Genomic DNA, 17676 nt, shown 5'->3' with positions numbered 1-17676 from the left:
GGAGGGAGCATTGTATATGCAACGACGGAATGAAACAAGAACAACCAACATAATCATATTCATAACATAGAAGGGCTAAGAGATTCAAAGCATTTATATATGTTGTCTTAGTATTGAGTCTTTCATCATATTTTAGTTCATTATGAGAATTTAATAGTATAACCAATACAAACCACCACGCGATAAGTCGGACAATGCAAGGAGAAAGAAGAAATCAGTGATATAGGAACAGGCACAATAATATTGATGCCCTTTGGTGTGTAACAGGAGATGTTTATGTTAAAAGAAAAGACCTCACACATGTCTAAGTAGATTCTTATATTTCCGTATTCTATGAAATATAAACAACAAACACTATTAAAGAAAGGGTAAAGGCTCAAATATGTCATCAAACTTTCAGAAAAGACTCATTTATGTCATTAGTTAAAAATTTGATTTATTTATACCATTACTGTTAATGAAAAGACTCATTCATGCCATTATTTTTTAATAATGGTTTTGCAAAACCATTTTTGTCACGTGACCAATTATAATTCGGTCATGTCAAAATAATTTGAATTAATTTTTTATATTTTTTTATTAAAAAATTGATGATGTGGCCGAATTATAATTGACCACGTCATCGATTTTTTTAGGGAAAATGTACAAGTACCCCTCAACCTATGTCGGAAATCTCAGAAACACACTTATACTATACTAAGGTTCTATTACCCCTGAACTTATTATATAAGTAATTTGCTACCCTTTTCGGCCTACGTGACACTAGCTTGAGAAAACAAATCAACCAGCGTTGAGCCCACAAGATAGTACCACGTAGGCCGAAAATGGGTAGAAAATTATTAATAAAATAAGTTCAGGAGGACCTTATTATAGGATAAGTGTGTCTCTGAGATTTTGTCCATTGGTTGAGGGGGTACTTTTGCATTATCCCATTTTTTTTAATTAAAAAAAATCAAAATTCTGAATAAATATTAATTTTTTTAAAAAAATTATTAAAAAATTAATGACGTGGCCGAATTATAATTAGTCACGTGTCAAAAATGATTTTGCAAAACCATTGTTAAAAAATAATGGCATGAGTGAACCTTTTCTTTAATGATAATGACATAAATGAGTCAAACTTTTAATTGATGACATAAATAAGCATTTTCTGAAATTTTAACGACATATATGAGGCATTTCTCTTAAAGAAATAATAATAGTAAAACAATATGTAAAATAAAAAATCGAAGGACAAACTTTACGAAACATTACAAGTTCAGGTATCAATTCGTTTAACGTATTAAATTGATTGATTTGCATTCATACTTAGCTGGTACAACTTCCAGTATATTAAGCCACCAATACCAAACTGTGCTTAGTGCTTTTTCTCTTTTGACAATCACACCCAATGAAGTAAAAAGTTTCCTAAAGTTTTATATTTATACTAGTTTATTATAGACCTTTTATATTTATACTAGTTTATTATAGACCTTGACTACAATCATTATCATGTGTGTAGGGCAGGCCACAACAGCGCAGCGAGTTAATATTTTATATGGTGACTGAACTATGCACTATTTTCTTAAAAAGTTTTTTAACTTTTAATTTTAATTCAAAAATCATTTAACTATCCATTTTTTTCTCAAAAAGTCACTTAATTTTGAATATTAACTCAAAAGCACTCAACTATCCACTATTTTCTCAGAAAATCACTCAATTTATTTAATTTTTTTAATTAAAATTTATTGATATTAATTATTTATAACAAATTAAAATATTGAAAAATAAAAAATATTATTTAAGCCATTTAATCACCCGCTCTACTTGACCCGACCCACTAAAAATATAATATCGACCCATTTTATGACTTTTTTCTTTCCTTTTGTTTTTTTGCTGATTCTCCATTGATGTTTCTTCTTCCTCTTTTAATAAATTCATTAACATAGGAATTTCTCCAATATTATATGCTTGAAATTTCTTCTGATTCGACCAAATAACATTGGATAACAAGCCCATCTTCTTAAATTCATCGGAACATGATCCATCACCTCCGTCGTTCTTCACATGTTGATTTTGATACCACTTCAATAATAATTTAGTATGAATTTTATAGTAATTTAGATGCTAAATAATAGAGTAATGAGTTGATTTGCTTGAATATATTCCACTTATAATGCCTTAAAAAAGTAGAATCTTATTTCCCACCCAAAACCTTTTGGGATGCTAATTCTGTCACAATCAATATGCTACATGCATTTGTACATCATTTTATATGTTATATGAAATTTGAGACTAAAACATACATCTTCTCTTCTTTAAGCTATAAGTCTCTCATGGAATTCTTAACTGAAGATGAAAGAAAACATTACATGAATAAGAAGCTTTACCATGCACTGATGAAACAAGAGAACAATGAAGTTTTACGACTCTGTCGTGGACTAGAATCAGGGCCATTGCATATATTAACTGTGCACGATGACACAGTCCTCCATGTGGCTGCCTACTCTAAACAAACAGATTTGGTTCTCCGTTTACTTGAAGAGTTGGAAATGCGATTGCCTGAGTTTCCTGTAGATGGACTAAAGCATCGTAATGATATGGGGAATACCATTCTTCATGAAATAGCTACTTTTGGCAGAGTTGATTCAGCTGCACAGATAATATTGGATAGAGAACCTGATTTACTTGGTATGCACAATAAGACTGGAGAGACTGCTCTATTTCGTGCTGTTCGTTATGGGAAAACAGTCATGTTTGATTTTCTTGATCAACAAGTGAATCAATTTTTTTTCTGTTTATGAACGCGAGGCTTGTTATTATAAACTTGGTGGAGCAACAATTCTTCATGCTGCTGTATGCTCTGAACACTTTGGTATGTTTTCAAATATTATAAGTTGTAGAGCAACGATTTATGATTGTTTCATTTGCTAGTGGTAAAATGCTGACTTCTTTTGTATCGTGTTCTATTTTCTTCTTCGTTTTCTGTTTTTCATCTTACAGGTTTGGCCCTATCAATTGCTAAAAAGTATGAATATTTAGTTAATGACAAGATGCAGATAGAATGACTGCTCTTCAACTTGTTGCGTGCAACTGACAAGCATTTGGAAGTGGAGAGAAGTATGGTTATATCAAAAGATCCATTTACACTCGTAAGATACTCGAGATGCTACACTCTGGAATACTTGAACTTCACTAATAATAGATAGTATTAAATAAATAGTATAAAATAATATTAGTATTTACTCTGTACTAATCCTAGTCCTATTAGGATTAGTATTCCTTAATCCTAGTCCTATTAGGATTAGTACTCCTTCCTATATCTCCTATATATATCTCCCATGTATTCCCTTAACACTTTAATACAATCAATATTCCTTCATGGTATCAAGAGCCAGAAAACCTAGATCTTCTTTTCTCTAGGTTTTTTTTTTCTCTCTTTGGGGCACCGATCGTTCCCTCTCTTCTCTTGGGCGCCGGCAGCCATGACAACCGAGGTGGATCCTCTCGATTCACTTCCTTCTGGCGTTAAACTCCTTCTCAGGCATCTTCATGCCCTGATTCCCGAAAAATTATCAGACGTAAATTACCCTACATGGAAAATCACCGTTCTTATAGCCCTTGAGGCCAATTACCTTCTCAAATACGTCGATGGAAGCACAGAACCGCCGCCGGCAGTCATCACCGCCACGGACAAATCAGAAAAAACCAATCCGGCCCATGCCGCCTGGAAAGCCGTGGATGGCCAGATCCGATCATGTTTGATTGCGGTCATCTCTCCCACGGTTCAGAAACACGTCCGATCCTACACAACTGCTTCAGCCCTGTGGACGGCCCTCGCAACACGCTATGCATCAATTTCCCACTCTCATATTTTTCAATTGCGTGATCGTCTCCACACAATTACCAAAGGCACGAAAACTATGGCGGAGTATTTAGACGAGGTCTCCACCATCATCACAGCCCTCGACACCGTGAATGAAATCATTCCCGAAAAAGATCTCGTCATGTGCGTCGTTCGGGGGCTCCCATCAGCTTACTCCTCCATTAAACAGGCGGTTCGCATCAGTCCAACGCCCGTTGACCTGGCTACTCTCTCCTCGTGGCTAAAAAGTGAAGAAATCAACGTGGATCTGGAGAGCAAACTTCTTCTCCGAGAAGCCGCTGTTATGGAGCCGGCCACCGCCCTCACCGCAAGCCAGAACTATCGCGGGGGGCGTGGTGGCGGCCGGCAGGGGAGCCGCGGCGGCTACGGCAGAAACAGCGGAGGCCGCGGGCGCGGCGGTCGGCAGGGCAGTCGTCCGCCGTACGACGGTCAGCAGCACGGCAGCAACAACAGCCTGCACTCCTTCGGCAGCGGCGGGCAGTCATCTTCCAGCGGCGGGCAGGGCACTTACGAGCGGGATCGTCCAACTTGTCAAATCTGTCAGAAAACAGGACACACCGCTGTTCGTTGCTGGTTTCGGTATGAGGAGAGCCGAAATAGTGATAACCGTGCCAATTATGCATCTCAAGCCGGCCCTTCCTCTGAATGGCTGTTGGATACTGGGGCCAACATGCACGTTACTTCTGATCTATCCAAGCTTAACGCTCCAAATCCATATCATGGCTCCAATGGTATTACTGTTGGCAACGGTGAGTCCCTTAATATTTCTCACACTGGCACGGGTACCATTAAAACCCCCACCGCTATCTTTCACCTAGGTAACCTTACCCACGTCCCTTCTATTAAATCCAATCTCCTTTCAGTTCACCAATTCACAAAAGACAATAATTGCTCACTCTTGTTCACCTCTAATGATTTTCAGATCCTAGACAATACTACCAAGAGGGTGATTTTTCAGGGCCCCTGTGAGCATGGTCTGTACGTTCTTCCTGGCACAAGTTCGTCTGCCCACCCAGTTTCAGAAAGCGTTCCTGTGGCTCCGGTGGCTCTTTCGGCTGATGGCCACAGTCTGTTGTGGCACAGTCGTCTGGGTCACCCGTCTACTCAAATAATAAATTCTTTAATGTCTCAATTAGGTTTTTCTTCCATTCATGTAAACAATTGTGACTCCTGTTCAATTGCTAAATCTCATAAATTACCTTTTACTTTATCTGAGAAGCGTACAACTGCACCTTTTCAACTTATTCATTCTGACCTATGGGGTCCTACTGCTGTTCCTTCATTTGCTGGTTTTCGCTATTATATTTGTTTTGTGGATGATTTTACAAAATACACTTGGTTGTACCCACTAAAACACAAATCACAGGCATACACCACCTTTGTCACTTTTGAAAAAATGGTCAAAACACAATTCAATTCTCATGTTAAACTTTTTCGAAGTGACAATGGAAAGGAATATGTCAATAACATCTTTGGCCAGTTTCTGCAATCCCTGGGAATTATACATCAAACCTCCTGTCCATACACTCCCGAACAGAATGGGGTGGCTGAGCGTAAGCATCGCCATCTCATTGAAACGGTGGTTACTCTTCTACATCAATCTCATCTCCCTGTCTCCTTTTGGGTAGAAGCTCTAGCCACCGCAAACTACCTCATTAACAGAATGCCCAGTCACACTCTCTCCAACAAATCACCCTATCAACTCCTTTACCAAGAACTTCCCAATTATACCAACCTCCGCGTCTTTGGGTGTCTTGCCTACCCTTGGCTACGCCCTCATATTACTCACAAATTACAACCCCGATCCCGTCCTTGTATTTTTTTGGGCTATCATCCTACCTCCAAGGGTTATCGCTGTCTTGACCCACAAACTCATAAAGTCTACATATCTCGTCATGTCAAATTTGTCGAAAATGAGTTTCCCTACGAGTCTATTTCCTCCTCCACAAATACATCATTCATTGGCGTCCTTCCCCTTTTTCCAACATACTCACAGGGTCCCTCACCACCTTCCCCCACACCTCCACCCACTACCCAACCACCCCTCATCACCCCTTCGACCGTCACCCACAATACACCCGCAACCACCACCCACACTCACAACCAACCCGAACCACCCCATACCCACAACATCTCCAGCCCGATCCGTTTTGGGTCCTTCCCGGCCACCCCCGAATCACCACCGCCCGTGCCACCCCCCAATACTCATCCCATGTTAACCCGTGGCAAAGCCGGTATCTTTAAACCCAAAACCTTTCAGGCTACCATACTACCAAATACACCCCTTCCCGATAGTGAACCAACAACCTACTCTGTTGCCTCAAAAAATGCTTATTGGCGTCATGCTATGGATGACGAGTTTAAGGCTTTGACTGATCAGAAAACTTGGGTTCTTGTACCTAAGCCCCATGGGCGGCACCCAGTGGGCTGTAAATGGGTGTACAAAATTAAACACAATGCGGATGGCAGTATTTCCAGGTACAAGGCTCGTTTGGTTGCTAAAGGCTACAATCAGGAGTATGGGCTTGATTACTCCGAGACATTCAGTCCTGTTATTCGGCAGGAAACCATTCGCCTGGTACTGTCACTCGCCGTGCGCAACAATTGGCTCATCAATCAGTTGGATGTTTCCAATGCTTTTCTTCATGGCATGCTTGATGAAACTATCTACATGACGCAACCACCGGGCTATGTTGATCCCCGCTTCCCTCAACATGTTTGCAAACTCCAGAAGTCTCTGTATGGGCTCAAGCAAGCCCCCCGTGCTTGGTACACACGTCTGAAAACGTTCCTCCAGGGACTCGGCTTCACGTGTTGCGTACACGACACGAGTCTGTTTACTCGACATTCAGCACACGGTACAGTCATTCTTCTTGTCTATGTAGATGATATCATTATTACAGGCTCTACTGCAGCTCTCATTCAGGATGTCACTCGAGCTATGCATACTACCTTCAAAATGAAGGACCTTGGCCCGTTACATTATTTTCTGGGAATGGAGGTTTCTCGGACAGGCAGCGGCTTGTTTCTTCATCAGTCAAAATATGCTCGAGATCTGTTGCAGAAAGCTGGACTGGAAAAATGCACCAGTCAACCAACACCGATGGCAGTCTCTTCGTCTACGAATGGAGCCGACACCCCCTTTGCCGATATCACCCACTTCCGCAGCCTCATTGGGGCTCTACAGTATCTGGCCATTACCCGTCCTGACATCCAGTTTGCTGTCAACCGAGTTGCTCAGCGCATGCATCAACCAAGTGAACATGATTACCATTGTCTAAAACGCATTCTCAGGTACATTTTTGGCACTCTTGGTCGTGGTTTACTCATTCGACCCGGGGACTTGGAGCTTCGGGGTTTCTCAGATTCAGATTGGGCGAATGATAAAAATGACAGAAAATCTACATCGGGGTTTCTCATTTTTTTGGGGCCGAACCTGATCTCCTGGTGTACAAAAAAACAACCCAAGGTCTCTCGGTCCTCGACTGAAGCTGAATACCGCGCCCTTGCTCTTCTTGCTGCTGAGACCATGTGGGTCACATATATTCTTCGCGAACTCCGCGCCACTCACACTGTTCCTGCTCTCTATTGTGACAACAAATCAACCATCTGTGTGGCCAAGAATTCCGTCCTACACACCAGAATGAAGCATGTTGATACCGATTGTCTCTTTGTTCGCGATGAAGTTCAGGCCGCCACCATGACTGTGCAGTATGTACCCACTGAAGAACAACCGGCTGATATTCTCACCAAGCCTCTCCCGAGCCGACAGCACGATTACCTCAGTTCCAAGCTTCCGTTCGCTTCCGCTCAGCTCAGCTTGAGGGGGGATAATAACAGATAGTATTAAATAAATAGTATAAAATAATATTAGTATTTACTGTGTACTAATCCTAGTCCTATTAGGATTAGTACTCCTTAATCCTAGTCCTATTAGGATTAGTACTCCTTTCTATATCTCCTATATATATCTCCCATGTATTCCCTTAACACTTTAATACAATCAATATTCCTTCATTCACCAAGTAGTAGTATCAATGAATATAATGATCTAAGCCCCAATAAACATTGATCCTTCTGTCAATCCTAAAAATCCTTTCTTTTTCTTGATATTAGTGAAAATAATGTTAATTTACTTAGGTGTTGTTACTTGAATATTTGTATTGGATGTTGCAGGTCTTTCGATTGAACCTAAGGCTACCGAGAAGGAAGGTAAGTCTCCACACCACCAAGTCATTGTAATTCAACAAGTGGGATATGGGGAGGGTTGGGTGTACGCAGGTAAAACTTATTGCGGAATCCGAATATATAGAGAGTGATGGAATCACAACTGCTATATCTAAATGTAGCTAATAAATAGTAAATGAGACAACAACCAAAAGAACGCCAGAAATTAACGAGGTTCGGCAAACTTTTGTTTTCTTTTGCCTAGTCCTCGGACACAACCAACCAATATTTATTTCACTCCAAAAGAGTACAAGTGAAATACTACAAGAGAGAAAGTAGAACAAATGCCTTAGGAGATGAGAAGGCAAGTTAGAGGTGTATTACAAATGAATTAGGAGCTACCTATTTATAGGAGTGAATTCTTCCTATTGATGTCATCCATGACATCACAATATATCAAAATGTCAAGATTTACCTTGTGAAATCAATTTATGGTTCACCTAAATTTCACCTACAAAAGGTGTTATCTTGGCCTTTCTACCAATGAAGAATTATCCTCCTAACTGCCATATCTTCTCATTAATCCATTTTTGAATCTTTTCAAAAATAACAAATCTCACCTTGACAAGATTCTCCATTTTCAACTTTCTCTCAACAACAATTTTGATTGTGTCTTCAACCTTAATCTTCAATGTTCAACAATGTTGATCAAGTTCAAACAATGTTAAAACTTGACCGCAGTCACCACTTTTGTCAACATATCGGCAGGTTTATCTGTAGTATGAATTTTTTGCATTATGAATCCACCATTTTCTATGATTTCTCGTATTAAATGATATTGGACGTCAATGTGCTTCGTCCTTGCATGATAAACTTGGTTCTTTGCTAATTGAATAGCACTCTGACTATCACAAAATATTGTGATTTCTTCTTGTCCAATACCAAGCTCTCTAAGCAATCCTTGAAGCCAAATTGCTTCCTTCGCAGCCTCTGTAATTGCCATGTACTCTGCCTCAGTGGTAGACAAAGCAACTGTTGACTGCAAAGTAGACTTCCAACTAACTGGTGCATTTGCAATAGTGAAAACATAACCAGTAGTTGATCTTCGTTTGTCCAAATCACCTGCATAATCTGAGTCACAATATCCAACAAGATATTGACCATCTTTCTGCTCGAAAACAAAACCAACATCTACAGTATTATGAATATACCGTAGAATCCATTTTACAGCCTACCAATGATCCTTTCCAGGATTGTGCATGTACCTGCTTACAACTCCAACAGGGTGTCAAATATCTGGCCTTGTGCAAACCATTGCATACATCAAGCTACCAATAGCATTAGCGTATGACACTCTTGACATATATTCTCGTTCAGCTTCATTAGTAGGTGACTTAGCATCACTAAGCTTAAAATGAGGAGCAAGCGGAGTGCTAACCGACTTCATTTTTTTATTCATACCGAAACGCTTTAGTACTCTCTTCAAATATTCCTTTTGAGATAAATAGAGTTTCTTTGAATGTCTATCTCTTTTTATCTCCATGCCAAGAATCTTCTTTGCCTCACCCATATCCTTCATCTCAAACTCCTTTCTTAGTTGAATCTTTAGCTTCCCAATTTCCTCTTGACTCTTAGAAGCTATCAACATATAGGAGAAGGTATATACACAAAATGATCGTATTTGCTTCTTATGTACCTTTGCTACAACATAAACTTGTCAAATCATTTGTACCATTGTCTAGAAGATTGTTTCAATCCGTACAATGATTTTTCAAGTTTGCACACCATATTTTCTTTTTCATCAACTTTCAATCCTTCTGGCTGAGTCATGTAGATTTCCTCTTCCAAGTCTCCATGTAAAAATGCAGTTTTTACATCCAACTGAACTAGTTCCAAATTTAACTGTGCTACCAAAGCCAACAAAACTCTAATGGATGAGTGTTTCACAACTGGAGAAAACACCTCATTATAATCAATTCCCTCCTTTTGAGCATATCATTTGGCCACCAATCTTGCTTTGTAGCGAACATTTTCTTGGTTAGGAAATCCTTCTTTGTTTGCAAATACCCATTTGCACCAAATTGCTTTCTTGCCCTCCGGAAGATTGACCAATGTCCATGTATGATTCTGATGAAGGGACTGCATTTCTTCATCCATGACAATCCTCCACTTATCTTCTTTTGAACTTTGGACTGCATCTTTATAAGTGGCAGGAATGTCATCAGCTGCAATTGAGTCCGCACAAGCCACCATATCTATGAGTCGAGCAGGTTTTCTTATTGTCCTTTTTGGCATGCTGGTTGATATTGATTCAAGTTGTGGTTGAGGTTCTTGATATGGAACCTCCTCTTCGACTGGCTCTCCTTCAAGAGGAAAATCTTTTGTTGTTTCCTCGTTTGGTCCCTGTGTTGGGAAAATTATCTTTCCCTCACACTCCACCTGCTTTGAAGCACCATCAATTTGTTTGACTTCTTCAACTGTTACCTTATTTGTCAAGGTAGATTCATCAAAGGTAACATCCCTGCTGAAAATGATTTTTCTTGTCTCTAGACACCATAAACGGTATCCTTTTACTCCAGAAGTAATTCCCATAAATGAAGCTTTCTTTGCTTTTGAGTCCAATTTTGACTCTCTTACATGATAATATGCAATTGAGCCAAATACATATAAAGAACCATAATCTTCAGCAGGTTTTCCATACCATTTTTCAAATGGTGTCTTCCCACCAATAGCAGCAGATGGTAGACGATTAATCAGGTGGCACACATATGTTATTGCCTCAGCCCAAAATTCATTGTCCAAGCCAGCATTGGACAACATACGCCGAACTTTCTCCAGCAAAGTTCGATCATGCGTTCTGCCACTCCATTTTGTTGTGGTGTATTTTTTACGGTGAAATGTCTAACGATGCCATTTTCCTCACAAATTTTTTGAAAAAGATCATTTTTGTATTCGCCACCATTGTCTGTGCTAAGGCACTTGATCTTTCTGCCACTTTGAGTTTCTATCATCGCCTTCCATTTGAGAAAAATTCTCAATACTTCAACTTTTGTTTTCATCGTATACACCCACAATCTTCGAGAAAAGTCATCAACAAAGGTTACAAAATAGTGTTTCCCACATAATAAAGGTATTTTGGAAGCACCCCAAACATCCGAATGAACATAATCCAAAATACCTTTAGTATTATGGATAGCTGTTCCAAATTTAACCCTTGTTTGCTTTCCCTTGATACAATGCTCAGAAAACTCCAAGTTGCAAGTTTTTACTCCTTTTAGCAATCCTTAATCTGATAAAGTTTTCAAGGATTTCCCTCCAGCATGTCCCAAGCGCATATGCCACAGCTTGGTCATTTCTGCCTCCTTCTCGTCATTAGATGTTGTTGCCGCTGTCCCAATAACTGTACTACCTTGATAGTGGTACATGTTATTATTTCTTCGAATTGCCTTCATTACCACCAGTACACTCGAGCATATTCTTATCACGCCATTATCTGCAATGACTTTGAAGCCCTTTGATTCTAGGGCTCCTACAGAAATGAGATTTTTCTTCAAATCTGGTACATATCGAACATCTGTTAATGTTCTACTTAATCCATCATGGTTCCTTAATCGGATTGAACCAACACCATATGCGGTAAGAGGATTATTGTTTGCAGTGTGAATAACTCCACATTCTCCTTCTTGTAAATCAATAAACCAGTCCCGATTGGGACACATATGATAACTACAAGCTGAATCCATCAACCATACATCAGATGATTTGGATGGATCTGTTATAACTAGTGAGTAATCGGAATCATCACAATCAGCCACATTTGAATCCATGACAGCCTTCCCATTATTTGGTTTGGCTTTGCTATTCAACTTTGGGCAGTCTTTCTTCCAATGCCCTTTTTCTCGACAAAAGGCACATTCATCTTTGTTGAGTCTCGATCTTGACTTGGATCTCCCTTTTTTTTGTTCTCATATGATTTTGAGAACGACCTCTTGCAACTAGTGCTTCTGCTTCTCCGCCCTTTTGTTTTTCTCTCTTTCTTTGTTCATAACTGTATAAGGCAGAACAAACTTGTTTGAGAGATACTTCATCATTCCCATGCAGTAGAGTCGTTTTTAGATGCTCAAACTCATCGGGAAGTGAACTTAACAACATTAAGGCCATATCTCCATCCGTAAAAGTCACGTCCATATTTCGCAAATCTGTCGCCAACTTATTAATGCTGGTGATATGATCATTCATTGTGCTACCGGGAACATAAGTGAAGCGTAACAGTCTTCTTTTCATGTAAAGTTTATTTTGACTGTTTTTCTTCAAGAATTTCTCCTCCAATAAATTCCATAATTTATTTGCAGATGTTTCCTTCGTGTGTGGATACTTTTGTTCTCTTACAAGGTAAGATCGAATGGTACCGCAAGCAACACAATTGATAATCTTCCAATCTTCTTCTCCTACACCGTCTGATTTCTTTTCTTCAATGGAAATATCTAACCCTTGTTGAAAAAGAACATCAAGGACCTCGCCTTGCCACATTCCGAAATGTCCTGACCCGTCAAAAATTTTAACTGCAAATTTCACATTTGACACAATTCTTGTCATAAGCGAAGATGCCAATGATGACGTATTATTGATACTTGATGTGGACTCATCATTTTTCTTGTCTCCCATTTTACTACAAATACTATCTACTAGCTCACAATGCAAAGACCAAAGTAAATCTTTTTCTGATGTGAAAGTTCAGACTGTGCTGCAACTACAGAGCATACTCAGATAATACCTTGGCTCTGATACCAATTGTTGCGGAAGCCGAATATATAGAGAGTGATGGAATCACAACTGCTATATCTAAATTTAGCTAATAAATAGTAAATGAGACAACAACAGAAAGAACGCCAGAAATTAACGAGGTTCGGCAAACTTTTGTTTTCTTTTGCCTATTCCTCGGACACAACCAACCAATATTTATTTCACTCCAAAGAGTACAAGTGAAATACTACAAGAGAAAAAGAAGAACAAATGCCTTAGGAGATGAGAAGGCAAGTTAGAGGTGTATTACAAATGAATTACGAACTACCTATTTATAGGAGTGAATTCTTCCTATTGATGTCATCCATGACATCACAATATGTCAAAATGTCAAGATTTATCTTGTGAAATCAATTATGGTTCACCTAAATTTCACCTACAAAAGGTGCTATCTTGACTTTTCTACCAATAAAGAATTATCCTCCTAACTACTATATCTTCTCATTAATCCATTTTTGAATCTTGTCAAAAATAACAAAACTCATATACCCTATATAAGAGCGTTGGTACATCGCCTTCTATTATTCGAATTTCTTATGGAATAAGAAGAGATTAATGACTGCAGAGGCGGATCTAGGGTGGATTCTATAGGCTCAAATGTACCCCTTGCTTTTCAACTAAAACTATTTATACATATGCAAAAAAAAGAAAAACAAAGTAATACATGTAATAAAACCATGCACATTTTGGACCAATTATATCTAGATCATAGGCACACACACTGTACTTCTTTCGGTCTATTTGACGTCTGCAAGAAGCAATTCAATCAACTTTACTCATCATTTTTTTTCTTTTTTCCTTTTCCTTGAGAAGCTGAAAAGTGTTTTAGAGTGCCGTTGGTGGAGTCTATGCATAAGCAAAAGCAGAGATATGAATTAGTTCTGAAACTTGCCAAGTTCTTGATAGCAAAGGATACTTCTTTGGAGTATTCAGAATCTGCATTAAATCAGGTCGAACCTCAATCCCACAAGTAAAGACTAATGTCAGATGTTTCAAAAAGCGAAGTAAAAGATAAAAAAAGTTGGTGTTGCACCAACAGGACGAGTGGTTACATAAATTGCTGAGTCACCCTTGATTTTGGCAACAAAATCAGGTTGCACAGAGACTGTAGATGAGATACTGAAAACATATCCCCAAGCTGTGGAGTATGTTGACAGTGAAGGTCGTAACGTTTTGCACGTGGCAATCAAGTACCATCAGATGCAAATATTCGACATAGTTGAGAAAATGGGAATGCCAATGAGGAGACTCAAGAGAAAATATCACTCATCAGGGAAATTCCATACTTCACATGGTTGGTGTAAAAGAGGACACTGAAATTGCAGATATGAGAAGCCCTGCTTTGCTATTGCAAGAGAACTTGCTCTCATTTGAGGTAAAACTAAATACTCCCCTTTGTTTAAAAAAAACGACCCCTTCCTTTTTTCGACAATACTTTAGTTTCAGTTTTTCATGTCACATGTTTAAGACCACAAAATTAAAAGTAATTGTGATACATTTGAAACAACTTTAGTTTAAGACCACAAGATTCAAAAAGCCTATTGTTTGTTTATTTTCTAAACTTTATGTCTAGTTAAACTAAGACACTTCTATTTATGACTAGCTAAGTAGTTTAGCTGTTCCTGCAGCGTGTGAAAAGCGTCTGCTCAGCTGATTTTTTCGAAATTATTAACGAAGAAGGCAAGACAGCAGAAGAGTTATTCACTAAAGCAAATGCTAAACTACGTTCAGAAGCGAAAGACTGGCTTAAACGCACTGCTGAGAACTGTACAATAGTTGCTGTGCTCATTGCAACAGTAACATTTGCCGCAGCCTATACTATTCCAGGTGGTCCAAATCAAAGCACGGGTTATCCCGTCCTCTTGGCCCAACCGTTCTTTGTGATTGTCACTATTGGAGATGTGCTTTCCATTACCTTTGCTTTGACCTCACAATGATCACTTTTGTCTCAATCCTCACCTCTTCATTTCTGTTGCATGAATTCAGGCGATCGCTTCCTCAGAAATTAATTCTAGGAGTTACCCTCTTGATTCTTTCTGTGTCCATGATGATGTTATCATTTGCATCGACTATAATCTTGATGATTCACTACAAGGAAAGGTGGACAAAAATAGCTTTATCTTCCATGGCATTCCTACCTGTGACCGTTTTTGCAGTTTCATATTTTCCTCTGTATGTGTCATTATGGAAAAACTTTAACTACTCCTTAAGGAAATTAGCCAGGGCGTTCCCTCGTTGCAAGATTCTATCAGGAAAGCCTCGCGATGATTCCCCTTTGACAATCTCTTCCAGTCTCCATGAGTCTGAATCTACTAAATTTGGCATTTCCACATCATACTATTAGAAAAACAGTTGTTCTGTTTGTGTGAGATAAAGTGTTCATAGAAATGTATTCTAGTATTAGCGGCGTGTGCCCATTGAATGTATGTTTGTCTAAGTTCTCTACTATGTGAGACATTTCAAGTTTATTATCTTGGCAAACTTATTTTGATTTGGCTTTTACAAGGATCTGCAACATTCAGGGTGCGATTATCTGACCAAGTACACGATTGTCAATTTGTTGATCTATATATATACATATAACTTACATTAAAAGGAAATATTGAATTGCATAGACAAATGAAGAGTTGAGAGATGAAGTTACCATACCTCAAATGAAAGGATACATTTCAAGCAAAAAAGTACTTAAACCATATATAGTTCAATACAACTTGACAACAAAAAAGAAATATAATGTTCTTGAAAATAAGAAATTTTGTCTTTGCAACAAGACGTTAGATATTTACTATACGATGTTCCTCAATAAGAGAGGATTATCTCTAATATCGCAGTAGAACTTTGAAGTATGGACTGATTAACCTTCAAACACAAACAACATAATGGAGAAAAAGGACTAAAATAGCAAAAGAACATTCAAAAGCAAAGAGTTTGATAAAAGGCGAAAGAGTTGTAGAACCAGAATAGTAGTTATAAGGTGGTGGTGGAGGTCCATAGTTATTATACTGTGGGCAGCAAGGGTTTGTAACAGGCTGAGCTGGCGGACAATTTACATAACCGGTAGGTGGTGGAACGCCATAGCTTTGGTATCCACCACCAGAAGGTGGCGTTGGTGGTGGCGGAGATTGACAAGTATATGGACAAATTGTACAATTTGTACAGGCACTTTGTGTTGGTGGTGATATTGAACCATCCTCATAGTTACCATCTTGAGTATTTTTGTCACCAAAAACACTTGAGAAAAAGTAAAGTATAAGCAACCAAACCCCAAGAAGAAACTTCACATTTTCTTGAGCCATTCTTGATTTTCAAGCTACTTTGCTAGAGATCAAGAAAGTAAGTTACTATTAAGTAGCAAAAGCTAAAAGAATAGAACTCCCTTTTGTAATGTTTGAACCAAGTGACACATCAAACATAAACCATGCCACATAGCAAGGAAATGTGGCAATTCCAAAGGTGTTGATGATGGTATAAATTTGACATTGTTTGCATGAATATCTAAACAATTTGGGAAATGTACATCAGCTAATTAAAACATAAGTGAAGAGAGGGCTACTAGGTCAGCTATTTCATTTGTACATGTTAAATACAACTAATTATAATTTGGAATAATCAATTATATGAATCCAACTTGTCTACAACTTTCTCAAAATGGAATGAAACTTGGCATCACTTTGGAAGTTCCCTATAAAATTGGGTAAAAGAAAGCAAGTGGTTAGTACACGGTGAATCTTATTGGCTACCTAGACTTTCACCTTGTTCTAAACTTTCACCTTGTTGATAAGAATGGGTGTTCAGTATTCAATTTGGGATTATTAAATTTCGAGTTTGGTAATTCCATAATTGGTAGTTAAAAGTAGATATCAAATACTAGTTTTTTAAATTTTAATTTGATAATCGGTAAAATAAACTTCGGTTTGGTATGATATTAAACAATATCATATTGAAGTTGTTGCCCACTATATTACGAAGTTAATACTGTTGTTCAATTATTTTTTTATTTTAATGTGGAGGCACGATATTATAGAAGATCAACAAGATTCATTAAGTAAATAGTTTAGTATTCGGGAAATCCCGAAGAACAAATGGTACTAGTTTCTCATTCCAAACCCAAATTGAATACCATAATTCTAAGATTTTGCTACCGAATATCAATTACTACATACCAAATTATCAAAAAATTTAATTTGATTCGATAATTCAATTTTTAATATTTTATGTCAAGCCCTACTTATTGGTGAAGATTCGATTTCCTACCTTATTTCTCCGTCCCCTACCCCAATATGTTAAAAAAGATAAAGAAAAGGAAAATGGTGAGCGTATATGTACGATAGAAAAAATATGAAGGTAAAATAAATGGTGTTAATTATTCATAACTTAAAATAAATGGTGTTAATTATTCATAACTTATTGTATCTATTATCAAGTTGACTAGAAATGCTGAATCAATACAAGGTTTTGGCCCTTTAGCAAAATTTGTCTTAGAAAAATGACAAATTGGAGATAGATTGAAATTAGTCTCTTAAATATAAGCATAATACATAAATGTGTGTCTTTTAACTTGGCTTTAAATTACATTTATGCTCTTCAATTTTGGATGTGCACAAATAGACACTTAAACTTGTATAAAGTTGAATAAATAGACATACATGTCCTACATGTCATTTTTTTTGTACTACGTGGTGTCCTACGTGTATTGTGCCATATAGAACTCATGTGTTTATTTATTTTAAAGTTGAATAGTTAAAGTACTTGTTTGTGCATTATGAAAGTTGGAGGTCAAAGTTAAAATTTGAAGCCAAATTTAGAGTCCAATATATGTATTATGTCTTAAATATATTTCC

The 17676-nt window shown here is 38.0% G+C and overlaps 1 protein-coding gene across 1 annotated transcript; it reads left to right on the top strand.

The window, feature by feature from the left end:
- Positions 1-14126: 14126 nt before the first annotated feature.
- On the top strand, positions 14127-14772 carry LOC107019375 (ankyrin repeat-containing protein ITN1-like). The gene is made up of 2 exons (XM_015219890.1): positions 14127-14210; positions 14464-14772. The coding sequence occupies exons 1-2, from the start codon at positions 14127-14129 to the stop codon at positions 14770-14772; spliced, it is 393 nt and encodes a 130-aa protein (XP_015075376.1).
- Positions 14773-17676: the final 2904 nt, after the last annotated feature.

The sequence above is a fragment of the Solanum pennellii genome, chromosome 5 (assembly GCF_001406875.1).
Source record: "Solanum pennellii chromosome 5, SPENNV200".
Taxonomy (NCBI): Eukaryota; Viridiplantae; Streptophyta; class Magnoliopsida; order Solanales; family Solanaceae; genus Solanum; species Solanum pennellii.
The sequence above is the reverse complement of the archived record's forward strand: the minus strand, read 5'-3'. Positions and strand labels throughout refer to the sequence as shown.